Here is a 27,512-nt window from a genome sequence, read left to right as displayed (position 1 = left end):
ACTTTCCTCTGGGAAGACTGTGGGATCAGAATGAGCCATTTTTGGATATAAATGTCAGGGGCTTTGCCTGCAGCAGTTCAAGGAAGACGTAATTACTGTGTACTGCCTCCCTCCACTCCTTGCCCTGCACTGAATCACCCACTTCCCTGGAAACAGATCCACAGAGTTGGGGTGGGAGGAGGCGGCAGGGGCTGCACCTGCTCAGGATTCTTTCCCACTCTCAGTGGAGTCTCTGACTTCTCAGAATTCTGACCCTGAGAGCCCAGTGGGACTCCAGCAGGCAGAGGAAGACCATCTACCACGGATGTAGCTCCGGAATTGAGGGCAAGGTATGAACTAAACCTGGAGCCTTCTCTGTCAAAGGCAGGCTGAGTTTAGGCATTCTGAGATCAGTTCTGGGCTTTTCTGAACCTCAGCTGGGGGTCTCAGAACTGAGTCCTTAGGCACTGCCCCATACTTTCCCTGGAAATACAATGTGACACGGGGATATTTATGCTTCCCAGCTACCCGGGCCAGACATATTGTGTCTTTACTAAATCCTTGTAACTTGGGAACTTTAATAATGATTTTCTAGCATACTTTCGACCTAATCTCGAATGGCATTTAAAAGGAAAAGGCAGACTTATTGAAGGACACTTGCTCAGACAATTATATTTTTGTATTTCAGATTCTATACAAACCGAACATGGCTTCCGTAAGGGAACATCTGTTCCATACCTAGCAGTATTAAAATATTCAGAAAATTCATCATACTTTACAACTACATAATTTAATTTGGTTCTTTTAAACATTTAAAATTACAGTGTAAAGGTTCACAAGGTTGATGAGTTCCTTTTTCTGTGACTGAGTTGAAGAGCTATTATTATTCTACGGTCACAGACAGTACTGTTACCTAATTTCAGCCTGATAGACATCCCGTGGGCCTATTCATCTTCAGCTGTATTCATCTGGTTTTGCTTCCTTATTTCAACTACATTTTTGAAAGTTCCTGTCTGAGCTTCTCCACTGTGTCTGTCCTCATAACATTATTGGAGAGATAATATTCATTTAATTCTCACCATTCCATCCTAACTACTTTTCTATGAGGCTTCGGTCTCTACAGAAGTGATAGCCTAGAGGCCTCTCTGTTCCTCAGGGTGATGCTGATAACAGTGAGAGTGAATGTGCTCATAATAGAATTTCCACACTTTTCTTTTTAAAATGTCACAAGTAATATATGCCCATGATGAAAATGAGAAAACATGAATCCGAAAGAAAAATTAAGAATTTATATGTATAAATTTATAAATATGTACATGTATATTTATAAACATGGGATACATTTGATCACTTTTTAATATGTTCCTGCTTAACATAATGTGAACATGTTCCCTTATTCTCATGGCTGCCGAATTTTGCCTGGTACGGGTGCAATTAAATTAATTTAATTAAGCTTTTATTATTGGAGATTCAAATGATTTAAAAATCTTTGCTATGGTAAGTGCCCTGATGGACATCTTATAGTTATATTCTTGGGCATTTGCTCAAGTATTTTTGTAAGATAAATTTTCAGGAACCCAACTTCTTTTTGACCGTAGCTCTGCCCATGGCCTTAACTGGCTCCTTCAATGGCACCTGGTTTTGGCAACACAGAAGACACAGTATTGCTTCTACTGAATTCTTTATATTATTCCTTTGACCTCAAGTCTTCATTTTAGTTGCTATAGCTCCAGAAATTTCTCACTTTAGGTTTTCTATTCCTTAGCTAGAGGTTATCTGGGGCTTGACCAAAGTTGTAATTTCCCCATTGCCTCCTATCTTTCCACATTGTTCCTTTGCCCTCTCTAAATGCCTGCACTTCCTGCGACTCTGTCTTTGGCTTCCTTTCTTTGTAGTCTGTACTCTCCCTCAGCTAATTCTCCCTCTGATTCTAATTTATAGGAGTGGTGAATTCTTGAGCTTTAGCCTTTCCCCCAATCCTTCGACATATATTCCCAACCATCACCTTGGCATCTCCACGTGTGCAGGTGACTCAAAGTTAGTCTTCCTCAGAATAAACTCATGCTTTACTCCAAACTCCCAAGAAAAGAAAACAAATGCAAAAAAACCCAAAAAACAAAAGCACCCCCTCCCCCAAACCAAATGACTCATTTTCTCCTTCTGCGCTCTCTTTTTTAAAGTGAAAGCGCCCACTATCTACCATCAAAATGTCATTCAGATTCAGAGTTAACTGACATTTATTGACTGCATCAAATCCTATCAGTCATCTGCATAAAATTAATGGCTCCCCATTGTCATTAAAGTGTAACCCAAAGGCCTCATAACCGCCATAGGCTCCGGGTCTTTACCTGCCCTCTGCCCTCCTCTGTTTCCAGGCTCCTCCTGGTTGACTCTGCCCAGCCACCTTCTTTCTGGCCTTCACTTCCCAGTGCAAGTGCCCGTATATCTCAGAGATTTGGCATTTAACCCATCCTTGACCATGAACCCCTTTCTGCATTGTGCTTTTGGTGGTGTAACTAAAAAATCATTGCCAAACCCAAGGTCACTTATTCTGTTTTCTTCTGGATGTTTTCTAGTTTAAATTTAGATCTACAATCCATTTTAAGTAAATGTTTGTAAAAGGAGGAAGGTCTTTGTCTAGAATCTTTTTTTTTTGGCATATGGATATCTAATTGTTCCAACACCATTTGTTGAATATATGATCCTTTGTCCATTGAATTGCCTTTGTGCATTGATCAAAGATCCGTTAAATACATTTGTGTGGGTTTATTTCTGGGCACTAATTTATATAATTTTTAAGATTCATGTATTCCTACATATCCTCAGCAAATATTTATTGCGCAACTACTATATGATAGACACTGTTTTAGGTGCTGGGAACATATCAGTGGAGGAAAAAAAGATAAAAATCCCTGGCTTCACCGAGTTTACATTCTAGAAATCCTTACATATGGAAATATTTTTAGAGTCATTCACATTCCTTTCCCAATTAAGTATAGTGTTCACTTAAATGCCTATGTCTTTGCTCATGTTTTTCAATGCATTTGTTTGTTCATGACAAATTCAAGTTGCGTGCTGCACACTGTGCAAAGTCCTGGGTTTATGAAGATATCCCCCTTCCCTCCCACCTCCTTGCATGCCATTTTTACTTTTTCTACCCATTGGAAAAGCACAAAGGTATGATTTTTGGATTTAGGCACACCTGAGACCTTGAGTGCAGCAAGAAATGAGGTCCTGGCTAAGTTATATTTAACAGCTTACTCTGATAACTCTAGCAAAGAAACCTCCATTACAATGTTAACTGCCTTGGGGTTTTCTGGGTAACTGGGATGAGAACAAACAATGTTATTCAGATTGAAGGGTGTTATGGGCAATGTTTTCCAATGTAGACTGCTCCTAATCTATTATTAATTTGCACTCCTCTGATACACAGTTGTTCCAGTAATGTCTAGTTCTGCTCTGAGTCAGAAGAGATTTATGGAAACAAGATGACTTTGAGCCTTATTTGTCTGCAGTATTCCCTTTTCTGACAACCCAAAACTTCATTAAGGAAAAGGATAATGAAAAGGACTTGCTTAGCAAGGTAGCATGAAAAGGGGAAATTAAAAAAAAAAAAAAGATGACATTTCTAGACTTCAAATGATTTTTGTAAGGGTGCGAGCTCAGAACTGTCTCATGCTAAGTAATTCACGTGAGAATTTCTAAGTTCCTGTTTATCAGATTCAAGAAAGCGCACTACTTGGCTCCCCTTAGCTATCCACAGAGGTAGGTCCGTGGCAATTTATTTAAACAACAACAACAACAGAGCATGAGTTATTAACTAGTGAACGGCCTGAAAGAAAAAGAAAAAGGAAAAAGGGGAAATAAAGATGATTTCAAATACTGTTTTTCCATTGTTGACATTTAGTGGTGTAAGAGACTTTAGGACCATCTGTTCCATAGAGGAGGAATTCTCTCTGTAAAAGCTGCAGCAGAAACCAGCCTATGTTTGAGCCCTTCCTGGGGCAGGGAACTCAGTACCTCATATGGGTAAGAACTGAGCTACCACTTAATTATAGAAAGCCTTCCTCCTTCAGAACTGAACTCTAGCAACTCCCAAATAGTGTCCTAATTCCATTCTTCGAAGCAACAAACACATGTCCTCATTCATAGGAACTTCCTTCGGGTATGGCAACTCTCAGGGCTTTACTGAATCCTGGATTCCCTCCACACTTCCCCTCCGTCCTGGCTACAGACCCTCTTTGAGATGTTTTCTGGTTGGTTGAAGCCTTTGTTAAAATGTGATGCTTACAATGAACATCTGGAACATCCACTCCAGATTCTTGAGATTAGGATTTAGACAATGTGGGTTGCTAAGAAGAAATGTTAGCAAATGTCTACATTATACTTCTGTTATATTTCTTTTGGTAAAGTTAAATGTTTAAAGTTCATTCTGCCCAGATTAGAGGTGTTTCCACCTGAAAGTGTTTTCATCTGCAATTTCACAAACTTTTCATTTTGGAAGCTGGTGGCAACAAGCTGGCAGGAAATATGGGATTTAGGAAAAGCAAACATGTTCTATTTGCTCATGGTCACTAACCATTTGTAACCAAGGTGAGCTTATTACAGAAAGGAACAGAGAGCTGAAGTATAAAGGCCCAGCATTTAAAACTCCCAATCCTTGAACAATAGGGTCAGTTAGCAGAGCTCAACTATCGGTGGCTTCATAAGAAAGAGACTTGTTTACACTATGTAATTTTTGTCCGTAGGACTGCCTGCCTGCTTATGATCTATTTTTTATTTATTTATTTTTGTTAATCCTCATCCGAGGATATTTTTCCATTGATTTTTAGAGAGAGTGGAAGGGAGGGGGAGAGACAGAGAGACAGAAATATCGATGTGAAAGAGACCCATTGATTCCCAGGCCGACGCTCTATCCACTGAGCCAAATGGGCTAGGGCACGATCTAATTATTTATTCACTCACATTACCTGTGAGCAGGAGATGGTGCTTGCATTTCAGAGGTCTGTGTGAATCACATGTTCTCCTCATTTCCTGCCAGGCCTCCGGTATTCCCTCTTTGAATACTGGCAGTTGTCAGCAAGGCCAAGATTTTTAGCACATGCCCCTCACCCTAGAAACTGAATGAACCAATTTGCCAACAGTTCTACCTGTTTGAAATTTTAGACATAAAACTTTGGAAATTAAGAAGTTTTGTAAACAGAATATAACCATAAATATACTTGCTTCTGACGTCCAAGGGAAGTCTCTGTGACCTGTGAGTGAAAACATAACTATGAGCCTCATGTCCATCTTCTGACTTGGTGGGAAGCCTTCAGGAATTACAGTGAAAGCCAAGGCTGCCTTCAAGCGCCCGTCACTACAGATCCTGAAGACCAAGAGGAGAGGGAGTAGGAAGGAAGCACAGCGGAGTCCAACAGCTTGGAGGGAGGAAAATGACCACTTGATAGTCCTCTGACCACTCTGCAGAGGCAGTGATCTTCATTCTCCCAGTTGATAGTCCTCTGACCACTCTGCAGAGGCAGTGATTTTCATTCACCCCGTTTAGAGTTTATGGAATGCAAGAAAAGAGTCACTAATAGTTTTCCCGAGAAAAACTTAACGTGAAAGTGGTATGAACATCCTAGAGCTGACAAAAAGCCAGTAAGAGGATGAAGAGTACTTGTCAAAGATTCTGAAACCTCAACTTCCCAGCTCCTCTTGGACCTCAGGCCTAGGGATGGAATCGATGAGGTCCCAGAAGACGACTTCTTGGAGCCTCTGAGGCCCTGGCCACAGAGGTGACAGAATGCCCGGCAGCTACCACCCGTAAGGATATACTACACCTAAGAATGTGTTACCTTCCCCTATAAGAAATACCTATTCTATTTCAAGATGTGTGTTTGCTTGCATATACTGCAAAGTACTGAAGCAAGAACAGTTTAAAAATGCTCAATACTTCTGACATGCTTAGGCGAACAAGAGATGTAAAAGCAACTCAGAATTAGAGTCTCTTTACTCAACCACTGATAGATTTCAATCTGAAGGCATATGGTGGCAAGTAAATTACTATTGTATTTTCAGGTAAGAAAAATAAAGTGAGGCAAAGTCTGCTTTTGAATCTAAACAGTCCTATGTCTAAATGGCTTCTCTTTCTGGTGCTAAGCATATGCTCTGGCTATTGATAATGATGACAGCAAACACTACATAGCACTCACTAGGTGCCAAGCACTGTTCTAAGTGCCCTCCATATTCTAACTCTTTTATCCTCAAAACAACCCTGAGAGAGTGGTCATCCCTGTTTCGTAGACGAAGACACTATAAGACATAGTAGGCATTCAATCAATATTTTGTGAATGAAATGAATAAACCAAACCATTATCAATCACTTTATTTTCTTTTTGCTCTCAGTAACTCATTCTTTCCCACTCGGATCTATTTTTTACAGTTAGTATTACAAATCTGTTCTTCAGAACTGGCAGAATCATTTTTACAAAGATTGAGAAGAACAGAACACTCTAGTTAATATAATTATGCTGCAAATGAAATCATTAGATCAGAAACTGTTTGTATTTGTGGACAATCTCAAAAGACCATGACTCCAGAATCCATCTCTCTTACCAGGGTTGTCTGCCTGTGCCAAAAATATAACTAAGGAAATATGGATATCTGTTTTCCTGAAAGGGCCTCAATGGGCTATTGGATGAGGAATTTCCATTCATACATATTCCAAGTAGTTTTTGAGACATTGTCCATTCTAATAGAACAATATAATAGTCACACATTGTTCAACTGCTAAACATGGTCTAGTTTATAGACTATGTAAATGTCTTTAAAAAACACATTTCCATATATTTTGGATATTAATCCCTGGTTGGAAATGTTATTTGCAAATATCATCTCTCATTTGGTTGGTTGCATGTTTGTGTTGTTGGCAGTTTCTTTTGCTGTGCAGAAGACTTTTAGTTTGATATAGTCCCATTTATTTATTTTTGTCTTTACTTCCCTTGCCTTCAGGGTCAAATTCATAATATGTTCTCTAAGACCAAAGCCCATACATTTATTACCTATGTTTTTTTCTGAGTAATTTATTGTTTCAGATCTTACATTGAGGTCTTTGATCCATTTTGAAATAATGTTTTGTGGGGACAAACTGTAATCTGGTTTCATTCTTTCACATGTGGCTTTCAAATTTTCTTAGCACCATTAATTGAAGAGGCTTTCTTTTCTCCATTATGTGTTTTTGGCTCCTTTGTCGAAAATATTTGCCCTTATAGATATGCATTTATTTCTGGCCTCTCAAATCTCTTCCAGTGGTCTGTGTCTGTTTTTCTGCCAATTCATGCTGTTTTGATGATCATAATTCAATACCAAACAAACAATCCAATTAAAAAATGGGCAGAGGACTTGAACAGACACTTCTCCCAAGAAATCATACAAATGACCAATAGATACATGAAAAGATGTTAAACTTCACTAGCTATTGGGAAAATCAAATCAAAACTACAATGAGAGACCACCTCACACCAGTTAGAATGGCTATTATTAATAAGATAGGTAATAACAGGTATTGGAGAGGTTGTGGAGAAAAAGGAACTCTCACTCACTGCTGGTACAGCCACTGTGGAAAACAGTATGGCAGTTCCTAAAAGAAATTAAGAATAAAGTTACTATGACCCAGTAATCTCTCCTATGGGTATCTAACAAAAAAACTTGAAAATATTTATCTACAAAGATATATTGCACCTTATGTTCATTGCAGCATTATTCACAGTGTCTAAAATATGGAGACAACCAAAGTGCCTTTTGGGAGATAGAAGATGGTGGCTGGAAGGATGGCAGTGAGGGAGAGAGTGTAAGAGAGTGAGGGACCGAAAGGGGAGTGTGTGGACATGTGCAGTGTGTGTGTGTGAGTGAGGGACAGTTAGATCCTGCAGAACTTTTGGGGGCTGGTGCACTGGGCTCTCTTAGACAAGGAGCCCCCACTATCGCTGCAAGCACTCCTGGGCAGCTAGTGGTGCCGGCACAGAAACCACACCATATTGAAGGGCAGAACTGCTGTAATTAGAAGCCCAGCCTCACCACCACCCAGACTGGCATCAAATGCAAACCGGGGACCTACAGCCACTCTGGACAAAGACCTGCTACTGCAGCTGCAGACCCAAGGACACCAAGACTACAGTCTTCCTGGCTGCAGGCTCCTAAGTCCCGGAGCATGTTCCCCTCCCACTGACCTGTCACAGCAGCACAGGTCCCACGTGTCTGGGCTCCCCCGTGACTCTTGGTGCACGTGGGGCTCCTGCTGACCTGCAGTGGCCATGTGCCCTGGCTCCCCAGATCGCCTGTGACTTTTGGCATGTGCAATGCTCCTGTGAAGCCCACTGTTGCGGCTTAGGCCCTGTGCATCTCGGTGCCTGGACCCTTCAGTGATAGCAAAAATGGGGAGATAAAGAAACAACCTCCAAAGGAAAGAAAAGGGGAAATTGCCCCCCCCTCCCCCCGCCAAAGGAACTAATGGAACCGATGCATGCAATATGTCAGAAAAAGAATTCAGAGTAATGGTCATACAGTTCATAAACTAGATGGGCAAGAAAATCAACAACCTATGTAAGAATCAAGAGGAAATCAAAAGTGATACAGCTACAATAAAAAACATGATGGAAGGTTTCAACAGTAGACTAGGAGAAGTGGAGGACTGAATTAGTGAGTTAGAAGACAGGGCAGAGAAACATGCCCAATCTGAACAGCAATTGGAGAAAAAAATTATCAGGAGGAGAGCCTAAGGGAGCTTTGGGACAACATGAAATGAAGTAACATATGTATAATAGGGGTGCCAGAAGGACAAGAAGAGCAGCAAGGATTAGAGAACCTATTTGAAGAAAAAATAACAGAAAATTTCCCTGATATGGGAAAGAAAATGTCACATAAGTACCAAGAGTCCCAAACAAGATGAACCCCAAAAGACCCACACCAAGACACATCATAATTACAATGGCAAATGTTAACGACAAAGAGAGAATCTTAAAGGCTGCAAGAGTGAAACACAGAGTTACCAACAAGCATCTCCTATTAGATTATCAAATGATTTCTCAATAGAAACACACCAGGCCAGAAGGGAATGAGATGAAGTATACAAAGTGATGCAAAGCAAGGGACTGAATGCAAGAATAGTCTATCCAGCAAATGGAAATTAAAAAAAAAAGCTGGGGTAGCAATACTTATATCTGACAAAATAGACCTAAAAGTGAAGGCCAAAAACAAGAGACAAGGAAGGCCACTTCATGATACTAAAGGGATCGATACAACAAGAGGATATAACTCTGGTAAACATAGATGCACCCGATGCAGGAGCACCCAAATACATAAGACAACTTCTGGAATATATCAAGGGGGAGATTGACAGCAATACAATCATACATAGTAGGGGACTTTAATATTCCATTGACTTCACTGGATAAATCCTCTAGACAAAAAATCAAAAAGAAACAGCAATCCTAAATGACTCACTGGATTATATGAACTTAATTGACATCTTCAGAACATTCCACCCCAAAGCTACAGAATATACATTCTTTTCAAGTGCACATGGGACATTTTCAAAGATAGACCACATATTGGGACATAGGCAGAGTCTTCAAGTTCAAGAAGATTGAAAGCATATCAAGCATCTTCTCAGATCACAATGGCATAATATTAGAAATAAACTACAATAAAAACAATCACAACAATTCAAACACTTGGAGGCTAAATAGCATGTTGTCAAACAATGATTAGGTTACCAAATATATCAAAGAAAAAATAAAAAAATATCTTGGAAACAAATGACAATGTAACCACAACAATCCAAAATCTATGGGACACAGTGAAAGCAGTTCTGAGAGGGAAGTTCATAGCATTATAGGTCTATCTCTTTGAGAAAAAACGGATAATAAATTATCTAACTCTACAACTTAAAGATTTAGAAAGAGAGCAACAAGAAAAGCCCAGAGTGAGCAGAAGGAAGGAAATAATAAAGATCAGAGTGGAAATAAATGACATAGAGACCAAAAAAAAAAAATACAAAAGATCAATGAAACCAAGAGCTGGTTCTTTGAAAGGCTAAAACAAGATTGATGAACCTCTAGCCAGGCTCACCAAGGAGCAAAGAGAGGGGACCCAAATAAACAAAACCAGAAATGAAAGAGGTGAAATAACAATAGGTCCCACAGAAATCAAAGAATTGAAAAAAAAAATACTGTGAGCATCTCTATTCCAACAAACAGGTCAACCTAGAAGAAACGGACATATTTCTAGAAAAATATGACCTTCCAAAACTCAATCAGTAAGAATAAAAAAATCTAAATAGGCTGATAACTATGGAGGAAATTGAAGCAGTCATCAAAAGACTTTCAGCAAAGTGCCTTTCGATAGAGGATTGGGTAAAGAAGATGTGGTACATATATACAATGGAATAGTACTCAGCTATACGAAAGGATAAAATCCTGCCATTGGTGACAACATGAACAGACCTTGAGAATATTATGCTAAGTGAAATAAGTCAGTAAGAAAAAGCTAAGAAACATATGATTTCATTCATATGTGGGATATAAAACTGAAACCCATAGACATAGACAACAGTGTGATGGTTACCAGAGGGAAGCAGGTGGAGGGGAGTAAAGGGTAAAGAGGGCCAAATATATGGTGATAGAAGATGATTTGACTTTGGGTAATGGGGACAAAATGCAGCATACAGATTGTGTATCGTAGAAATGTACACTTGAAACCTATCCTACTTAATAAAGAGGGAACATGTTAATTAACCATCACACCCTCACAAGATGGCAGCACCCACAGCCACAAAATGGCAGTGCCCAGTCCCCTCAGCCCCACCGGAGTCCCCCAGTCCCCTCAGCCCCTCTGGCAGTGAATTTTCATGCAACCATTACCTTTTAAAATATCTTTACCCAAGGATATGATTATTTCTTTTAAAACACCTGTTCTCAGGGAGCAGGCATAAGCCAGAAGGTGGGCATCCCCCAAGGGTCCCAGACTGTGAGAGGGTGCAGGCTGGGCTGAGGGACCCCCATGTGCATGAATTTTCATGCACTGGGCCTCTAGTATTATCATATTAACCAATGCCACTCCAATCTATATATGTAAAAGCCTAAGCGATCATTGCAACCGGTCAACTGAATGACCGGTCGCTATTATGCGTACTGACCACCAGGGGGCAGATGCTCAATGCAGAAGCTTCCTCCTGGTGGTCAGTGCACTCCCACAGTGGGAGCAGTGTGGCACCTGGCCCGGGCTTGGGATCCTCCCTGGCTGCCTGCTGCTTTGTGCACTGCTACATCCCCCAAGAGGTCCCAGATTGCGAGAGGGCACAGGCCAGGCTGAGGGACCCCACAGGTGCACAAATTCGTGCACCTGGCCTCTAGTAAATTTAATGAAAACATTTCTAGGAATAAATGTAATATCAATAATAATAAAAGCATAATATGCTAATTAGACCAGACAGCTGAATGACCTTCCAGACGTCATTCTGGATGTCCTTCCAGATGAAGCCACGGTGGCAGGGGCCGAGGCAGAGGCTGTTAGGGGTGATCAGGCAGGCAGTTGAGCAGTTAGAGGTGATCAGGCTGGCAGGCTGAGTGGTTAAGGGCAATGAGGTTATAAATCTTTTTTATACTATGATTACAAATATCAAAAAATTTCTATATGTGACATGGCACCAGAGTTAAGTTAGGGTTTTTCAAAATGCTGACACGCCGAGCTCAAGAGGTTTGCCATCACTGCTCTAGTCTATAATAATAAAAGCGTAATATGCTAATTAGACCGCACATCATTCCGGACATCCTTCCTGATGAAGCCGGGACCAGAGGAAAACCAGCCCAGTCCTAGGAAAGCCAGCCTGGATCCCGGATGCCTAGGGATGTCCAACTGCCAGTTTAGGCCCGATCCACCAGCAGTCGGACACCCTCTCGGGATCCGGATTGCGAGAGGGTGCACGCCGGGCTGAGGGACTGCTCCACTAAGCAGCCTGGGTCCTGGGTGCCTGCAGGTGGCTAGAGGAGGGAAGCAGCCTGGGTCCGGGGTGCTGGAGGGAAGCTGGTGCCAGCAGCCGGGGGAAGAAAGCCCTATTCTTGCATGAATTGTCATGCATCAGGCCTCTAGTTCTATTATAAAATTTTCTTTCAGGCTAGCCCCCTCCTAGAAACTCCTACTAAGTTATTGAGGTGATATTTCCTGACTACAAAATAATAACAATTTATGTTTACACTTGAAATCACATGATTCTTGCTTTTACTGGCTGATTTATTTCACTTAGAATAATATTCTCAAGGTCCATCCATGTTCAAGTGAAAACATATTAATAAAGTATTAATATGACTACTTAAAGTAGCCCAAAGCTTGTGATAGCAAGCAGATCTGTGCCTACTCGTTTATTTTGAACATTATTATGATTTAATGATGCATTGGGGTCCTTAAGTGTGACCAACTTACCACTTTGTGATATTCGTATATTTTAAATATATCATTCTTCTAACAATAAACCAAATTCTAAAAAAGTAGTATTTATATAATGAAACATTTTTACAGTGTTATACATTTAAGTGTCCAAAAAATAATTGTATAAATGTGCTTATTTGAAAATAACAAAGGCCCAGAGTACACCCCCCTGAATACATTCTACATCTAATTTGACAAACATTTGGCAAATATTACCGGTACAAAGAAATGGAATTACAGGTGCCCGCCATCACTGTAAGAGGCCCACAGGCATGAACCAACCCCTATGTGAGACAGAATGAAACAAGTGCTAAGAGGAAAGAGGAAATAAGTTGTTCTCACTGACAAAAAAAATATAGGTAAATCTCTTTTATCCCAGATACTTTATTGTTTGGGCACTCGGATGTTTGCACTCATGTGCCTTGTAACAGTAGGGGTCAGGCAGAGAGGGAGGTGTGGGTGTTAGTTTTCCATTTGTACATACAATCCCCACTCCTCCAAAAATTGCGTCAGATAGGTTGCATCTTCTTCAAGTGGCTTGTCAGGAGCCTGCTCCTCATAAATTCTAGACAAAAGGCCCTCATCTGTGAGCTCCTTGTACTCAGGATGTTCACACCCTTCTGACTCATGTTCAAAGCCAAATAAGGAAGGTATACACAGCCTGCCAGTCCGAGGGTCCCAATCGACCAGTGTGGTCGATGGCTCTTCTTCTGGCTCCTCTTCTGTGTCCACATGCTCCTCTGGCAGGTGGTGCAAGTCTCTGAGTTGAGGGGTATATGAATACAGTAGTGTTTGTGGGCCCCAGTCAGCCAAAGCTGCCTGTGGCTCAAATAATTTTCCTTGTAGGAACATCTCCTCCTGCAAACTGAGCTCTTGATCTCCAGGCCCCACAAAAAGGTCAGTAGTTCTCACATTATATTCATACTCAATGACTATTTTATCTGTGGGTATTGTTCTGCCGAGTGACTCTTGTTGGGTCAGGGAAGTCCCTTTGGAGCTTTCCTCAGTGTCATCGACAATGTCCATCGAATGGGAAGCATACCCTAAGTGCATCACCTCCATTTCCTCCTGATGGGGCTCTTGGTCCTTGCTGGGCTCATGCAGATCCCATACATCATTGCTTTTTTCCACGACACTTATATCCTTATGAGAAAATTTAGAATCCTCCAAAATATTGAGTGTGATAAAGGTAATCACAATTTGTTCCGCAGGTACAAAGAATCCTTTGTCAAGTTCATTTCTATAAATCAAAATCTATAAAGAGAGAAGAGAATGGTTTTCACCTTTTCGCTTTTGACAGATATTAAAAACAGCTGTTAAGTAGAACTTATACTGTCATCAGATGGTTTTAAAGGTCTATTCTTACCAACTCATGGAAATGAAAGTTATGCTTGGAATATAGAGAAAACCTCATTCACACAAAATGCATATGGAAGAGACCAAGACATACAAAATGCATATGAAGTGAAAAGTGGTTCACTGCGTGGGTCTCTGTCCAGGTCAAATATAAAGGTGTGACTGCCCCCTCCTCTAACTGGCTGAGGAAATTTAGGATGTTATTTAATTTCTTGAGCCTTGATTTTTTAATTCTGAAAAATGAGAATTTGTGCCACATAAGGGGTGGTGAGAACTAAGTGAGATGGAGGTTTTGAAATTGCTTTGTTAATTATAGTTTACTATGTATTTGCTCATAAGCTGTGGTTACCTGGGTTCCCAGCCCTTTTTTGGAGACAGTCTGGACATGAAATGTGGGTGGGCATGAAAACTGGTTGTAAAAAGCAGATAAGAACATGAGCAGGGATGGTTCTACTTACTTCCCCCAAACACCAAAGGAATCATGCTATAATAAAGTCAAAAAGGGAAATCCATTTGCCAGTTTATGGCAGACAGAAAAACTCTACCTAATGCCAGGAAAACTTGTTTCAGGTTAAAATGTTGCTGGGGATATGTGGGAGGCGCCTGTTCAGATTGCCAATGATGAGCTATGTTACAATCCTCATTGTCTAATCTATGATGTGATTTCATTTAACATTATAAAATAAATCCTTTAATTTTATTCTTTTACATTTTTTTTTTTTTTGTAAAAAGTAACGTGTGGTCAATTTTGTGAATTTCCCTTCCAGGAAAGGTCTCACTATGCCTTTAAAAAGCTAATCCTGAACCCTAAGTGCAGGCAGATTCATAGAACTATTTTTAAACTGAACTAACAGGAATACATGTATGTATTGTGTACATGTGAACATATTTTTAATATTTCCCAAAGAAATAATTTTTATTGTTAAAATATGCTCAGCATTTCAAAACCCTTCAGTGCATGGTCCAGAGGATAAGGTTAATTCCTTTCACTCCTTGCTTCTCCTTACTGTGAGTGATGAGATCCTGGCCATTTCCCCCCTAAATGTGCTTCCATCCCATGTCCTGGTCTCCAGCCCAGCCCTCCATCCCACTCTCTTCTCTCTGACTCTCATCTTCTCTCCTTTGGAAAACTGCCAGTCTCCTAGTTACTTTACTTGTTTCTTCTAGTCTCAATCCCCCTAATGTTGTCTTAGACCCATTATCCAGTTGGATCTCAAACACAATATCGACCGTGACATCACCAAGGTAAAAACCTACAGAGATTTCTTTGCCAATAGAATAAAGCCCAACCTACTTGGAATAACAGCCCAATTCTCTCATTACCTGGCCTTACCACCCACTCTCTAGAAACAGCTTTCATAGCTCCTCATCAGGAACCTTATGATTTAACAATACCATGTGGTTTCCCAAACAGCTATCCACCTTCACCCTGTTGTTTCTTCTGCCAGTAGTCGGTCCCTAACTCTTACTCACCTTTTATAACCAAGCCCAGGCATGAACTTCTCCTGATCCCCATGCAGGGTTTCAGTGCCTCCCCTGTACCCCTAGCATCCCCAGTGCCTGCTTTCATCATAGTCATATCATTTTGAAATTCTTGTCCCCAACTAGAGTTGAACCTCTGGAAGGGCATGGATCATGACCTCATCTATCTTGTACCTCAAGACCTAGTCTAATCTGGTCATTAAACCTAAAATCTTTGTTACTGCTAAAGAATCTTTCTCTTTGGTTATGTTAGTGAGTTAATCTAGTAGAGAAAGTGTTGTTGTTGTTTTTTAATTTATTAGCTCTTTACCTTTAAACTCACTCTGCCCCTAAAAGGAATGGTATTAGTTACAGAGCCTCCTTTCCAGCTTCCTGGAGATGTGTTGCTATAATGAGTCCAGCCACACTAAGCACTCACCAGATTTGCCGGGTGTTTCTCTTTGCCAACATGGATATATCTGTACGCAGAGAAGCCCATCACAGAAAAGATAAACAGGGTAACAGATATGGGCAAAACATACCAGAAGATGATTTTAATTTTCAATGCTGATGTTTGATCTGTTAAAAAAAAGGGGGGGGGGGAGAGTAGAGTGTTGTAACTTGGTGTGGTGGGAAAACATGGGCAATGTCAAGAAGCTTTGGGCATAATCACTTACATGTACGAATTCAGTTTTCTCATTTATAACAATGTAATAAGGGGTCTCAGAATTCCTACTGACTCTGACAATAGATGGTCTTAAGGACTGTCTCAAATCTTTACAGCAAGGATGCGTTAGCAACCCAGGTCAGCATATATTCCAACATTTTATGTCTGGCTATGAGATTCATGTTGGTTTTTATACTTGAAGGTAAATGTATCTGAAATTCAGGCAACTCACAACACTCCATACGAACAACAAAACCCTCTTGTAATGATCCCACTAAGCAGTCCCACTTTTCTATGCCACTCTTTTTCATATATTCAGTAGAGGACAGGGATATATGGCATCACCTTCTACGTGACCAACAGAACTACCCTCGTGCTGGTTGCTCGGACTTTTCTGGGTATGTCTGGAGCTTGGGGATGTTTCTTGGAAGGTGGCTGAGCTGGTGTGTGCTGAGAACGGCAGTAACTCTTTTCCAGATTTTGATGTGTTACGGTTTCATGATGAGTAAAAGTCCATAGGGAATGAAAAGACCTGGTGAATAGTTTTAAGAAAAGTAGTCCTGGCCCACCATTGATCAGAACGGGGATTATTGTGACTAACTTGTATTTGTTAAGCTCCTGTGGGGTAATTGGAAGTTTGGATGGTTAATTTTATGAGTCAATTTGGCTAAACCAAATTGGAACCTAGATATTGGTAAAACATTATTCTAGATATTTCTGTGAAGGCATTTTTAAAATGAGATTAGCATTTAAATTAGTTAAACTTGAGTAAAGCCCAGTACAACAGGGCTCCAACTGCAGGTTCCTCTACCCTGACCAATTCCTGAAGAGCACATCTGCCATCAGCTTCCACACAGAAAAATGCCAACACCACCATGCAGATGTTGCAGGTGACGGGGCATCATCTGCTCCTACTTTAGGCTACAACTCAGTCCAGTCCTCTGGATACAATCCCTGATCTAGGACGGAACTTGCACTAATTAAAAGGAGCCAGGCCAACAGTGACTGGTGGCACTTTGTGTACATCAGCACATGTTGGTTACAATAAACAAAGAAATCCTATCTGTATTTGTAGGAATTGGGGGACTATGGGGAACAGACATATTTTCCAAAGAATAATCCCAAAAGAGATAATACTGATTTTTTAAAAATACATCTTTTTATTGATTTTAGAGAGGAAGGGAGAAGGAGAGAGAGATAGAAACATCAATGATGAGAGAGAATCATTGATCAGCTGCCTCCTGCTCACCCCCTACTGGAAATCAAGTTTGCAACCTGGGCATGTGCCCTTGACTGGAATTGAACCAGGGACCCTTCAGTCCATAGGCCGATGCTCTACCTAGTGAGCCAAAACAGCTAGGGCCCGGTTGACAGGAGGTTGTCAAAGCGTTGTCTTGGAAAGGTAGCTGGGGTGATTTAACAGCTGGGAGATCCTGGAAAAGCTCAGGACCTGAAATGGTGCCTCCTTGCTCTTTTGTTACCTTTCCTAAACTGGTTAGAAAGTTGCTCCATCTGCTTACTGGGAAGTATTTAATTTAATCTCTACTCTAGTTGCTTAACTCTGCCAACTGCTTAAATGACTTCCACTGGAAATGCATTCCTAGCATTTGGCCACTGATCAAGCTATTAGTAAACAGAGCACTTTATCCAAATACCGAAATAATTTCTTCAATCTGCTTTGTGTTGCCTTTTGCTTGCTTAGCATTTTAGTTTAATTTGACACGTGGTAGAGAACCCTTTATTTTAAAGGGAAAGCTATGGCAAGGATAGAGATTTAAAAAGGAAGCTTTTTGCTTTTTATTTGTACTAAAAAAATTCCCTTTTTATTCCTTGGGACATTTTTATCATGACATGTGGGAGGCGTGAAGGAGGAGGAGAGCAGGGGTCTTTCACCATCCCTGTCCCATAGCTGGGGATGAAACCAAGGCTTGGGGGAAATGCTATGACATTTGTCTTAGGCCAGCACGTTTGGAAGAGAGAAACAGAAGAATAATGGATGAAGAGCCAGTCAGTGAAGGTCAACTTTAGGATTTATTTTCAATTTTCAGGTTTTGAATACAAGGTCCTCTCACCCTGGAGGAAGAATGATTACACAAATGCTAAGCTCCTAACTCCATGTCTCCCAATAGGAAGGAGACTCTTCACTCACAGTTCCTTGGCAGCCACGTTCAGACATGAGAAGGAGACAGAAAAAGAAAGAAAGAAAGAAAGAAAGAAAGAAAGAAAGAAAGAAAGAAAGAAAGAAAGAAGGAAGGAAGGAAGGAAGGAAGGAAGGAAGGAAGGAAGGAAGGAAGGAAGGAAGGAAGGAAGGAAGGAAGGAAGAAAGGAAGAAAGGAAGAAAGAAAGAGAAGCAACTCTAAGAGAGACTGGCCATAAGTACTGGTTTGTATATCCCAGACCAGCCAGTCAGCAATATATAAACATGGAGCCTGTAATTTGTATTTCTGAGGGGGAGCAAAGGATTCTGTCTTAAAAAGTGTTTTTATGATCATGCTTTGTTTCTGGCAATACAATTAATTGTCTGATGTGCTTGAAGACCACAGAACTTCTACTGACCGCAACGATTATCATTTGGAAAAAGAAAAAAGATGTGTGTAAAAGTTCCCCATTGTTATTTCCCAAGGCAGTGGCTTGCTGGCAGCAGGTGCCAGGCCTGGTGCTGAGGTCCCCCGAGGGGTGAAAACACTCCCTAACGTTGGCCAAGTTCAATGGCAGTGTCCCGGGTTGCTCAATGCATTTCTGGGGACAGCTGTTTCTGCCTTTGCCTCAACCTGTTTCTGGTAGAAACAGATTTGCCAATACCTTGTCTACACTGCCACACTGCCTTCTAGCTTCATCAGACTTCCTTCCTCAGAGCAGCTGAGGTGTTTTAAAGCTTACCTTTCAAAGTACTGACACACTGCTTCTCAGAAGGCTGAGCACGGCGAGGAGGCCCCCGGACGAAGGACCCCACGTGGATGCAGTACAGAGTGTCCGGCTCTAGCCAGCTGAGCACCAGCGTGTGGTTGGTCACACATTGAGACCACTAGGTTAGGGAATGGCAAACATCAGTTACAGCAAAGATTTTTAGTACCACCCCAGACAAATAACTCTACAAGGAAATAAAAGACCCAGATACCATGAAATCCTTTGCTATGCCTACAAGCTTACTTTTCAGCAACAGCTTCAAAATACCCCTTTCCTCTAGCTCAGCAATACCCAGGAACTGAACCAATCCCAGTACAATGCTAAATAATAACGTAAGGATGGATTTCTCATTCAGCGTTGTCCTGTGTTCTTGCTAATACCTTTTTCTTTCTTCGAGAGTGACTGACAGATGTTATGCAAGTAAAAGCTTCTCTGTCAATAACTACTCCAATAGCACTATCATGTCCATTAATAGAAAGTTTCTGTAAAGGAATTATTCTGAAGTTTCCTAAGTTTCTACATAGCTTCAATTGTACCTTGGATGGCATCTCTTTTGAATATCACATCTTCCCATTCTCACATGCAGAGAATTAAAGCAGCAGGGCTGCTTGCTTTAGCATTAACTGCAGAAAGGGACCCAGATTATGTGCCCTGTTCCATTTCAGACTTACCGTTCTGTTTGATTTAGTATTATAGATGGACACATTATACTTCAGATTCGAGTATATTTGTTGCATGGAAATGGAACTTTCTTCTGAATTTTTCTTCCACTTCTCTGGAGCCGTCAGAACCACAGAAATGGATTTCTCACCAGGAGTCAAAGTAACGCCTGGTGGGCCAATTTGTGCTTAAAGGAGAGAGGAGAGAGAATTATGTTCAGATGTAGAAATCACCTTGGATAAAACTATAGTCTAATCCTACTGGGACAAAAACTCTCCATCCAACTCTCTTATTTGAGATGCCTCAGAATGCTCCAAGGTGGGCCCAAGGCATGCAGAAACTTGAAACAAGAATTTCCTGTACACTGACACGATGTTAAAACAGTCAGTTGAGGAGTTCCCAGTCATATGGATAAATAGTACTCGATGATGGTAAATACAATAAAAACTATAACACTGCCGTGACTTGAAAAATCGGTGATAAATAAGATTAATATGATTGGACACATGGCAAAAAGCAGACACGGAGGAATGAAGCACTGCTAAAAACCTTTGGAGATGTGATTGGAATGATCTAGAACAGAGGTTAGCAAAGTTTAACCATAAAGGTCCAGATAGGATCTCTGTTGCAACTATTATTTATATCTACGTAAAACCCATTCTTAGCTCTCGGCCTGTAGAAAAACAGAAAGGGGGGGCGGGGTGCTGCTGCATTTGGTTGAGGGCATAGTTTGCTGACTTCTGAGCTCGAAGGGAATCTGAAGAAAGGCTCCAGTTTCAGGACCTAAGGAGAACTTGTAAATTTCATATGGCACCTCTGAGTGAGTCCTGTACCCGAGTCAGCTACAGACCAGGGCAGGGAACAATGAAAACGCAAACACCAGCAAGATGTTGTCTTGATTCTGAGTTACACCTAGAAATTGCATCATCACACCACCAAGTCACACCACAAAGAAAAGACTTACTTCGGTGATCAGAATAACCTATAATCAACCTTGTGAACGTATTCAACGGTTTTGAAACCCACAACATTAAAAACAGATCTGTCAGTTGTTCCACAAATTACATAGTCTCCACTAAATGCTAAAATCAAATAAAAATTTGATAGTATTGACATTTAGCGTCAATTTGGGATCTGGGAGAGATCTTGGAGGTCACTTGGCCACAGCTTGCATTCTAAAGACAAGACTCTGGTATGCAGTAGGGACAAGCACCTTGGGTCACTCCACCGCTGACGGACAGAGTGCAGAACAGAGCCAAGCTGAGCACTGGCTCCTCAGGCAGAGCCGTCTATGAGACTGAACCTGGTAACACCAGGAGGTCAGGTGAGCGTGATATTCATCCGTGTTTAACAGACAACTGTATTACTTACTTTCTAATAAAGGATAGAATCGTCCAGTTTCTGCCCATTTGGAACAATCCGATCCCCAAATGGCCTTAACTTTGGCATAATATTGATGTTCATAGTCAGAAGTTTCAGCAGAGAGATCACAGTGGGTCCTGTTGATATTTCTGCATTCGGATTTGTTCAGCCATTTCTTTTGCCCATATCTGCAGAGAAGGAAACTGTGAATTAATAATGAAGTGCCCTCTGTGCTTTACAATAGGAAAAAACAGTCATTATATAAACCTGAATGGAACTTAAGACCTTCTCTTCAGAACAACAGAAGTGCCTGTCATTGAGATAAAAAGGAATCTGCTTTTGCTGCTGGCAATTTTTTTCATTAGCTGTCAGGAACATGAGTCAGAGTTTCTGTAATCACCTTTCTTTTCTGTGAATTATAATTCACAGTATATTTTGAAAGCATGTATTTTATTATTATTCTTGGGCTACAGTAAAAATTTTACATATTGTGTGATCAACTCTTCTAATAATTATATCTATGTAAGTTTTGTAGTTTACCATGCATACTTAGGTCAGTTTGATGGGTTGTTTTAAGAAAAATTAGCCATCTTTTTTCTTGGAAGAAAAATCACCTTGACATTCTCATAAAATTCTACTTGCCATCAAGGGTTTGGGGAAAAGTCACTAGACAGAAGTGCATGCCTAAATCTGCATTTTCGATTATAGTGATGATATTAACTAGGATGTTCACTCTGACTTTTCCTTTCCTTTATTAAAAGCATAACACCCATAGTAAATAGGGAGGGGGGAATATTTTTAGGTGGGAGAGACTAAGGTATATTTAGTGATAAGAGCTGAGCTGGGTAAAGAGACAGGTTTGCAGGAGAGGCTACTGAAAAGATTAAAGCAGCATGTTAGGGTTTTAGAAAGATAACTCTGGTGGTAGCATGGAGAATGCAAAGGGTTAGGAGTGGCAGCCTGGAGAGGAGTTGGGAGGATACTCCAGGTGGAAGATGTAGGTGGCTTAGACAAGGATGGTGGCCATGGAACCAACAGGACAAAGGAAGAAATATCAGGACACAGGACTTGGTGATTGAGGGCATATAAGAGAGGAATTAAGGATGATAACTCTTTCTGCCTGGGACAAAAGGTTGTAACAGTGGTAACCCATTTTACAGATGAGAAAACTGAAGCTCAGAGAGATAAGGAAACCAAATGCTCAAGTTCATATCACTAGTAAAAGGCATATCTGGGATTTGAACCACTTTCTTGGGATGCAAAGCTTGAGCGTTTAGTGCTTCCCTATATATTTTTGTATTAAATTCTTTTGGCAGATATATTTTAAACTTTTGTTCAAATTTCATCTTTTACTTGGAAACAAACTTCACTCAAAAGTATAATATGTAGCCCTACCCAGTCTGGCTCAGGGGGTAGAGTGTCGGCCTGCGGACTCAAGGGCATGTACCTTGGCTGCGGGCACATACCCAGTAGGGAGATGTGCAGAAGGCAGCTAATCGATGTTTCCCCCTCATCGATGTTTCTAACTCTCTATCCCTCTCCCTTCCTCTCTGTAAAAATCAATAAGATATATTTTTTAAAAAGTATAATATTTAATCTGCCCAAAGCTACCCAGCAAGGCTCACAGCCTGGCTATGAACCCAGGACTGTCTGACTCTAGCTGAGCTTGGAGCTCTGTCAGTGACATATACCACCCTGTATTCCTGTCCACCTTTTTTTTATATATATTATTTTTCAAAAGTTGCACAATCCAATTTATCTGCTGTCAGAGAGCAGTGATGAATCTGCCGGTTTTAAAAAGTCCTTTTCTGAATCACAGAGACATACAAGGACAGAGCATGCTCTTTGCTCCACCTAATGGAAAAGGAGGCAAGGGCGTGCTCCTGAAACATTTCCCTTTGCACAGTGATGTCTTCTTTCCTAAACTCAGCTCCTGGGAAACACCTCGAAATGAGAATGAAGGTCTAGCTCAATTAGCTCAGGAACAGCAGTTGAAGTCCTCCATTGCCTTTGGAGGTCGGAATTTTTTTTTCAAAGACAAAAAATGACTTTATTCTTTCTTGTAACTATGGTACATTAAAAAAAAACTCAACTAATCAGAAAAACAGAATCAAGAGAGAAATAAATCAGCTGGAAACCCATTACCCTGAAATATTTGGTATACATGATTCTGGACATCTCATCATGCTTACATATAACCAGAAGGATAGTTAGATAGCTGAATATATAGGTAAAAACTAGATACCACATGCGTAGTTTTAATAAAAGTAGTAAATTTAACTTGACTTAAACTTTAATATAAAATAAGAAATTAAAGGAATTGCTATAGTTCAAATGTCTCATTACCACAATAGATATTAGTTCTTAAAATATCATTTAAATTAAGAAAACGGTTTCTCAAAAAATACTGAGAGCTTAGTCATTAAAATGAAGTCATTTCATTTTAGATCATATTTAATGGTTTTCTGCTATGAATATCAGTCCACTTAGAGTTTTTGCCCACCTTCTGATTTGTTCTATTATTGTTTAGGTTCAAATATATATGAGAAATTTCAAGAACCATATTTCCCACCACTATGTGGTCTTAGTTCTAAATTTACATTGTTGCAATGCATGCTACCAGCCTTTATGCCATTATCCTGTCATTACTAATTTCTTTGTCTAGGTTCATCTTTTTTTTTCTATGTCAGGTGGCTATTATCTTTAGTTAGTGGTTCCCCACCCCCCAAGAAGGTCTCAGGGGAATGATATCCTGAATTCCCACCTACTTGAAAAGACATCTGTTGAACTCGGTAAGAGGCTTGGGCCTCACCTATTTTCCCCTCAGAAGATGTGGCACTGTTTTCTGCTGAGTGCTGCCAGAGAGAAATCACTTCATCCTCCCACCCAACTTGAGTCCTGCTTTTGCTAGGATGGCCAGAAATTATTTCATTTTCTTAAAGTTCAATAAGTTCACCAGGATATGTCTTGCTATTATTTTTATTATATTTTGCTGGATATAGCAAGTATTTATGATATGCAATGCCAGATTATTATCATTATTACCTGGTGAACTATTCCTAACAGCTATAATAGGTGGGTTTTTTTAAAAATTCTTACTGATTTCAGAGAGGTAGGCAGAGGGAGAGAGAGAGATAGAAACATCAATGATGAGAGAGAACCATTGATCGACTGCCTCCTGTATGCCCCACACTGGGGAATAAGCCTGCAACCCAGGAATATGCCCTGGCCGGGAATTGAATCTTGATCTCCTGGTTCATAGGTTGACACTTAAATACTGAGCCACGCCAGCCGGGCTATAATAGGTTTTTAAAGTATATTTAATATTTTTATTTTACACCTTTTCCCTAAGCTCTGCCCATTTGCTTTTAAAAAAAAAAAAAGTTCTTCCTGTGGTCTTAGGATCTCTTCTTTTGAAAGAGATTCCAACTTCTTCTTTAGGCTTTGTCATTAGAAACATGTTGCTTATGGGCTCAAATTATGGGCAATTATTTGTATGAATTTTTCTCCTACTTCCATGAGAAAACTTTTCAGAAATGTTTCATTTGTGTTCTTTTTTCCTCTTTCTCTCTTCCAATGATTATGGATAGGTACTGTGCTGGTTTCTTTGGGACTACTGCTCTTTAAATGGGGCCAACTATTTTTATTTATTTTTAAAATATATTTTTATTGGTTTTAGAGAGGGAGGGGGAGAGAGAGAGAGCAATAGAAACATCAATGATGTGCCCTAACTGGTTTGGCTCAGTGGATAGAGCACTGACCAAAGTTCCCTGTTGTCGACTGAAAGGTCCCAGGTTTGATTCTGGTCAAGGGCATGCACCTTGGTTGCGGGCACATCCCCCGTAGGAGGTGTGTAGGAGGCAGCTGACCGATGTTTCTAACTCTCTATCCCTCTCCCTTCCTCTCTGTAAAAAAATCAATAAAATATATTTTTTATAAAAAGAAACATCAATGATGAGAGAGAATCATTGATTGGCTGCCTCCTGCACGCCCCCTACTGGGGATCGAGTGCACAACTCGGGGCATGTGTCCTTGACTGGAATCAAACCTGGGACCCTTCAGTCCACAGGCCAATGCTCTATGCACTGAACCAAACCAGCTTGGGCTATTATACTAGGTGAATGGGCACAGGAATGAGGGTCTGTCACACACCGTATCATGGACTCATGTCATTTCCTTTGACGGGAAGCTGCCCACGCTCAGGATTTCAACAGGAGGAGGCTGACGTGGCTGATGGCACTTGCCTGGGCTGCCTTCTCTCTCTCCTGTCCTGCTCATTCCCCTTTCTCTTGGGCTTCTGATCTTCTACATTGGATATATCATTTGAACCTGATTTCACTTTTAGCCCCTCCTTCTCTGACATCCTGTGGCACCAACCTGGGGCTCCATGGGGACATTTCCTCAATTTCTGGGGGGTGGAAATCCTTAGATTCCACATCCTTACACTTAAGCCTCTGAGTACTGTGACATTTATTCTTGTGAAATTATTTTTTGCTGTTAGAGTTTGAGGAGGTATAGGTTTACTTCCAGTTTCTGGGTGGTTTTCTTTCAGATTTCACAGTATTTGGCTTATACACCTCATAGTCTGTGGCTTGGGGGTTGTGACCATTTCCTTGGTTGTTTTGAAGTTGGACAATGTCTGTCTGATTTGCATTCTTTCTTGCTTGCAATGAATTTTGAGGGAGAGGTGAAAAGTAAAAATGTCCACTTACTACTATCTTCAACAGGAACAGCTAGTTGTACATAATTCTGTGCTCAGTTTCACTTAAAATGTGCATAATTCCAGTAAGTTTAGACATTTCAGAGATGATGGATTTCTTTATTTGCTCAGCCACAGAATAGTCTTTTGACCAACTTCTTTTCTCCATTTAAATAACTCCCCCTTGCCCCAGCATCCAGTGCTCCTGTCTCCATGAAGAAACTGTTTTCTAAGTTAACCTAACAAAGCATAGCAAGAAAAATTTAACATGAAACATCTAATTGTTTTTCTTTTCAAATACTTATTTAATACAAAAGATGGCGTATCTTCACACAGTTAACAGGAGTCTGAGTCTTGTGTTTATAAATCAGTCAAAAGGAAAAGAACCAACTTACATGAAATACTGCACAGTGTAAGTCACGTCTACTCCTTGCAGGCCCTCGGGTGGACCCCACTGGAGGACATTCTTCATGTTTATGGATAAGAAGGTGACATTTACAGGCTTAGGCAAACCACCAGGGACACAGGGAACTGAAAAAGGAGTAGAGAGAAATCAAGGTCTTAGCGAAGAAAAGAGGAAACATAACCCCTCTGGTAGTGGTGTTCAGTATGGCCTTCCGGTACTGGCGCCCTGTGTATTTCCTCCCAAACTGAACCTGAGCGGACACGGACTCACTTCAACCCATAGACTGTGGCAGAAGTGACTCTGGGGCTAAGACGTAAGGCCTGGCAGCTTCCACTATTTTTTTAAAAAAATAAAATATATTTTTATTGATTTCAGAGAGGAAAGGAGAGAGAGACAGAAACATCAATGATGAGAAAGAATCATTGATTGGCTGCCTCTTGCACGCACCCTACTGGGAATCGAGCCTGCAACCTAGGCATGTGCCCTGACCCAGAATCGAACCCAGGACCTTCAGTCTGCAGGCTGACACTCTATTCACTGAGCCAAACCAGTTAGGGCAGAGCTTCCACTTTTGCCTTTGGGAAGCCCTGAGCTGCCACGTAGAAGTGGGGCTACCCTGCTGGGAACTCCATGTGGAGAGGCCATGTGATGAGGGAGAAGTTCAGTTGTCCTGGGTGAGCCCAGCCTTTCAATCAAGGGGCCAGGAGAAACACTGTGGGCGTTCCAGCCTCAAGGAAGCTGCATGAGAAACTTGGAATGAGACCAGCAAAAGAACCATTCAGCTGTTGCCCCTGTGAACACTCTGAATTGTGAGAAATAATTGTTTCAAACCACTATTTGGGGGTAGTTGGTTATGCACCAGCAGATAACTAAGTAATCCCATTATTAGATATAGAAATAAAATTTAGAATTGATGCCGCTGAAAGACCAGAGTTTTAGAACTGATTAGCTTTACTAACAAGTATGTATAAAGCCAGGATTAGAAAAGAAACCAGGAAAAGAAGACAATTTATTTAATCAAACACTGATAAGCTCACATAACTGTGATCTAAGAACAACTGTATCTGGAGGATTAATTTGTAGAAATCCTCTGTACAAAAAGGATAAAGAATTGAGAAACTCCAAAACAATTAGAAAAGGGCAAAAGGAAAGTGAAGGATAATCTCTTATAAAAGAAAACAAGGAAGATCCGTGAGTTAAAATAAGTGAAGAAATTCAGTGGTAACATGTAATAATAAAAATATTAATTTAAACTATTGGAGAGATCATAAAGTATACTGAGTCATAATCAAATTTTATGAAAAACTTATCCCATCACAAATATGCATAGTCTAGTCAATGAACTTCGAAAGAATCAAATTTCAATACTGAAAATCAAAAGTAGGAAATAAAATTTAGCTAAGTTACTGCAGCCTAGTCCAGTCTTGGTTCAAGTCCCATAATTCCTATATACATAAATTGGAATTCATGTCAGAGAAAGTAATTAGCTTTATGCTTGTGTTAATTCTTGGCTAAGACTAACTCTATACAACGCATTTTAATTTCAC

General features: G+C 40.5%; 1 protein-coding gene across 2 annotated transcripts; it reads right to left on the bottom strand.

The window, feature by feature from the left end:
- Nucleotides 1-12,815: 12,815 nt before the first annotated feature.
- Nucleotides 12,816-26,112, bottom strand: IL20RA (interleukin 20 receptor subunit alpha). 2 transcript variants are annotated; one of them, XM_006776197.2, is made up of 6 exons: nucleotides 25,955-26,112; nucleotides 20,870-21,048; nucleotides 19,510-19,685; nucleotides 18,812-18,956; nucleotides 15,704-15,843; nucleotides 12,816-13,701 (listed from the first exon to the last, which is right to left on the bottom strand). In XM_006776197.2, exons 1-6 carry the CDS (start codon nucleotides 26,029-26,031, stop codon nucleotides 12,910-12,912), a joined length of 1,509 nt encoding a protein of 502 aa, XP_006776260.1. In that variant the 5' UTR covers nucleotides 26,032-26,112; the 3' UTR covers nucleotides 12,816-12,909. The 2 variants fall into 2 exon arrangements, with proteins under 2 accessions (XP_006776260.1, XP_006776259.1); XM_006776196.2 differs by lacking the exon at nucleotides 25,955-26,112 and adding an exon at nucleotides 25,238-25,563.
- Nucleotides 26,113-27,512: the final 1,400 nt, after the last annotated feature.

The sequence above is a fragment of the Myotis davidii genome, unplaced genomic scaffold (genome assembly GCF_000327345.1).
Source record: "Myotis davidii unplaced genomic scaffold, ASM32734v1 scaffold266, whole genome shotgun sequence".
Classification (NCBI taxonomy): Eukaryota; Metazoa; Chordata; class Mammalia; order Chiroptera; family Vespertilionidae; genus Myotis; species Myotis davidii.
Note: the sequence above shows the minus strand (reverse complement) of the source record. Positions and strands in the feature narration are given on the sequence as shown.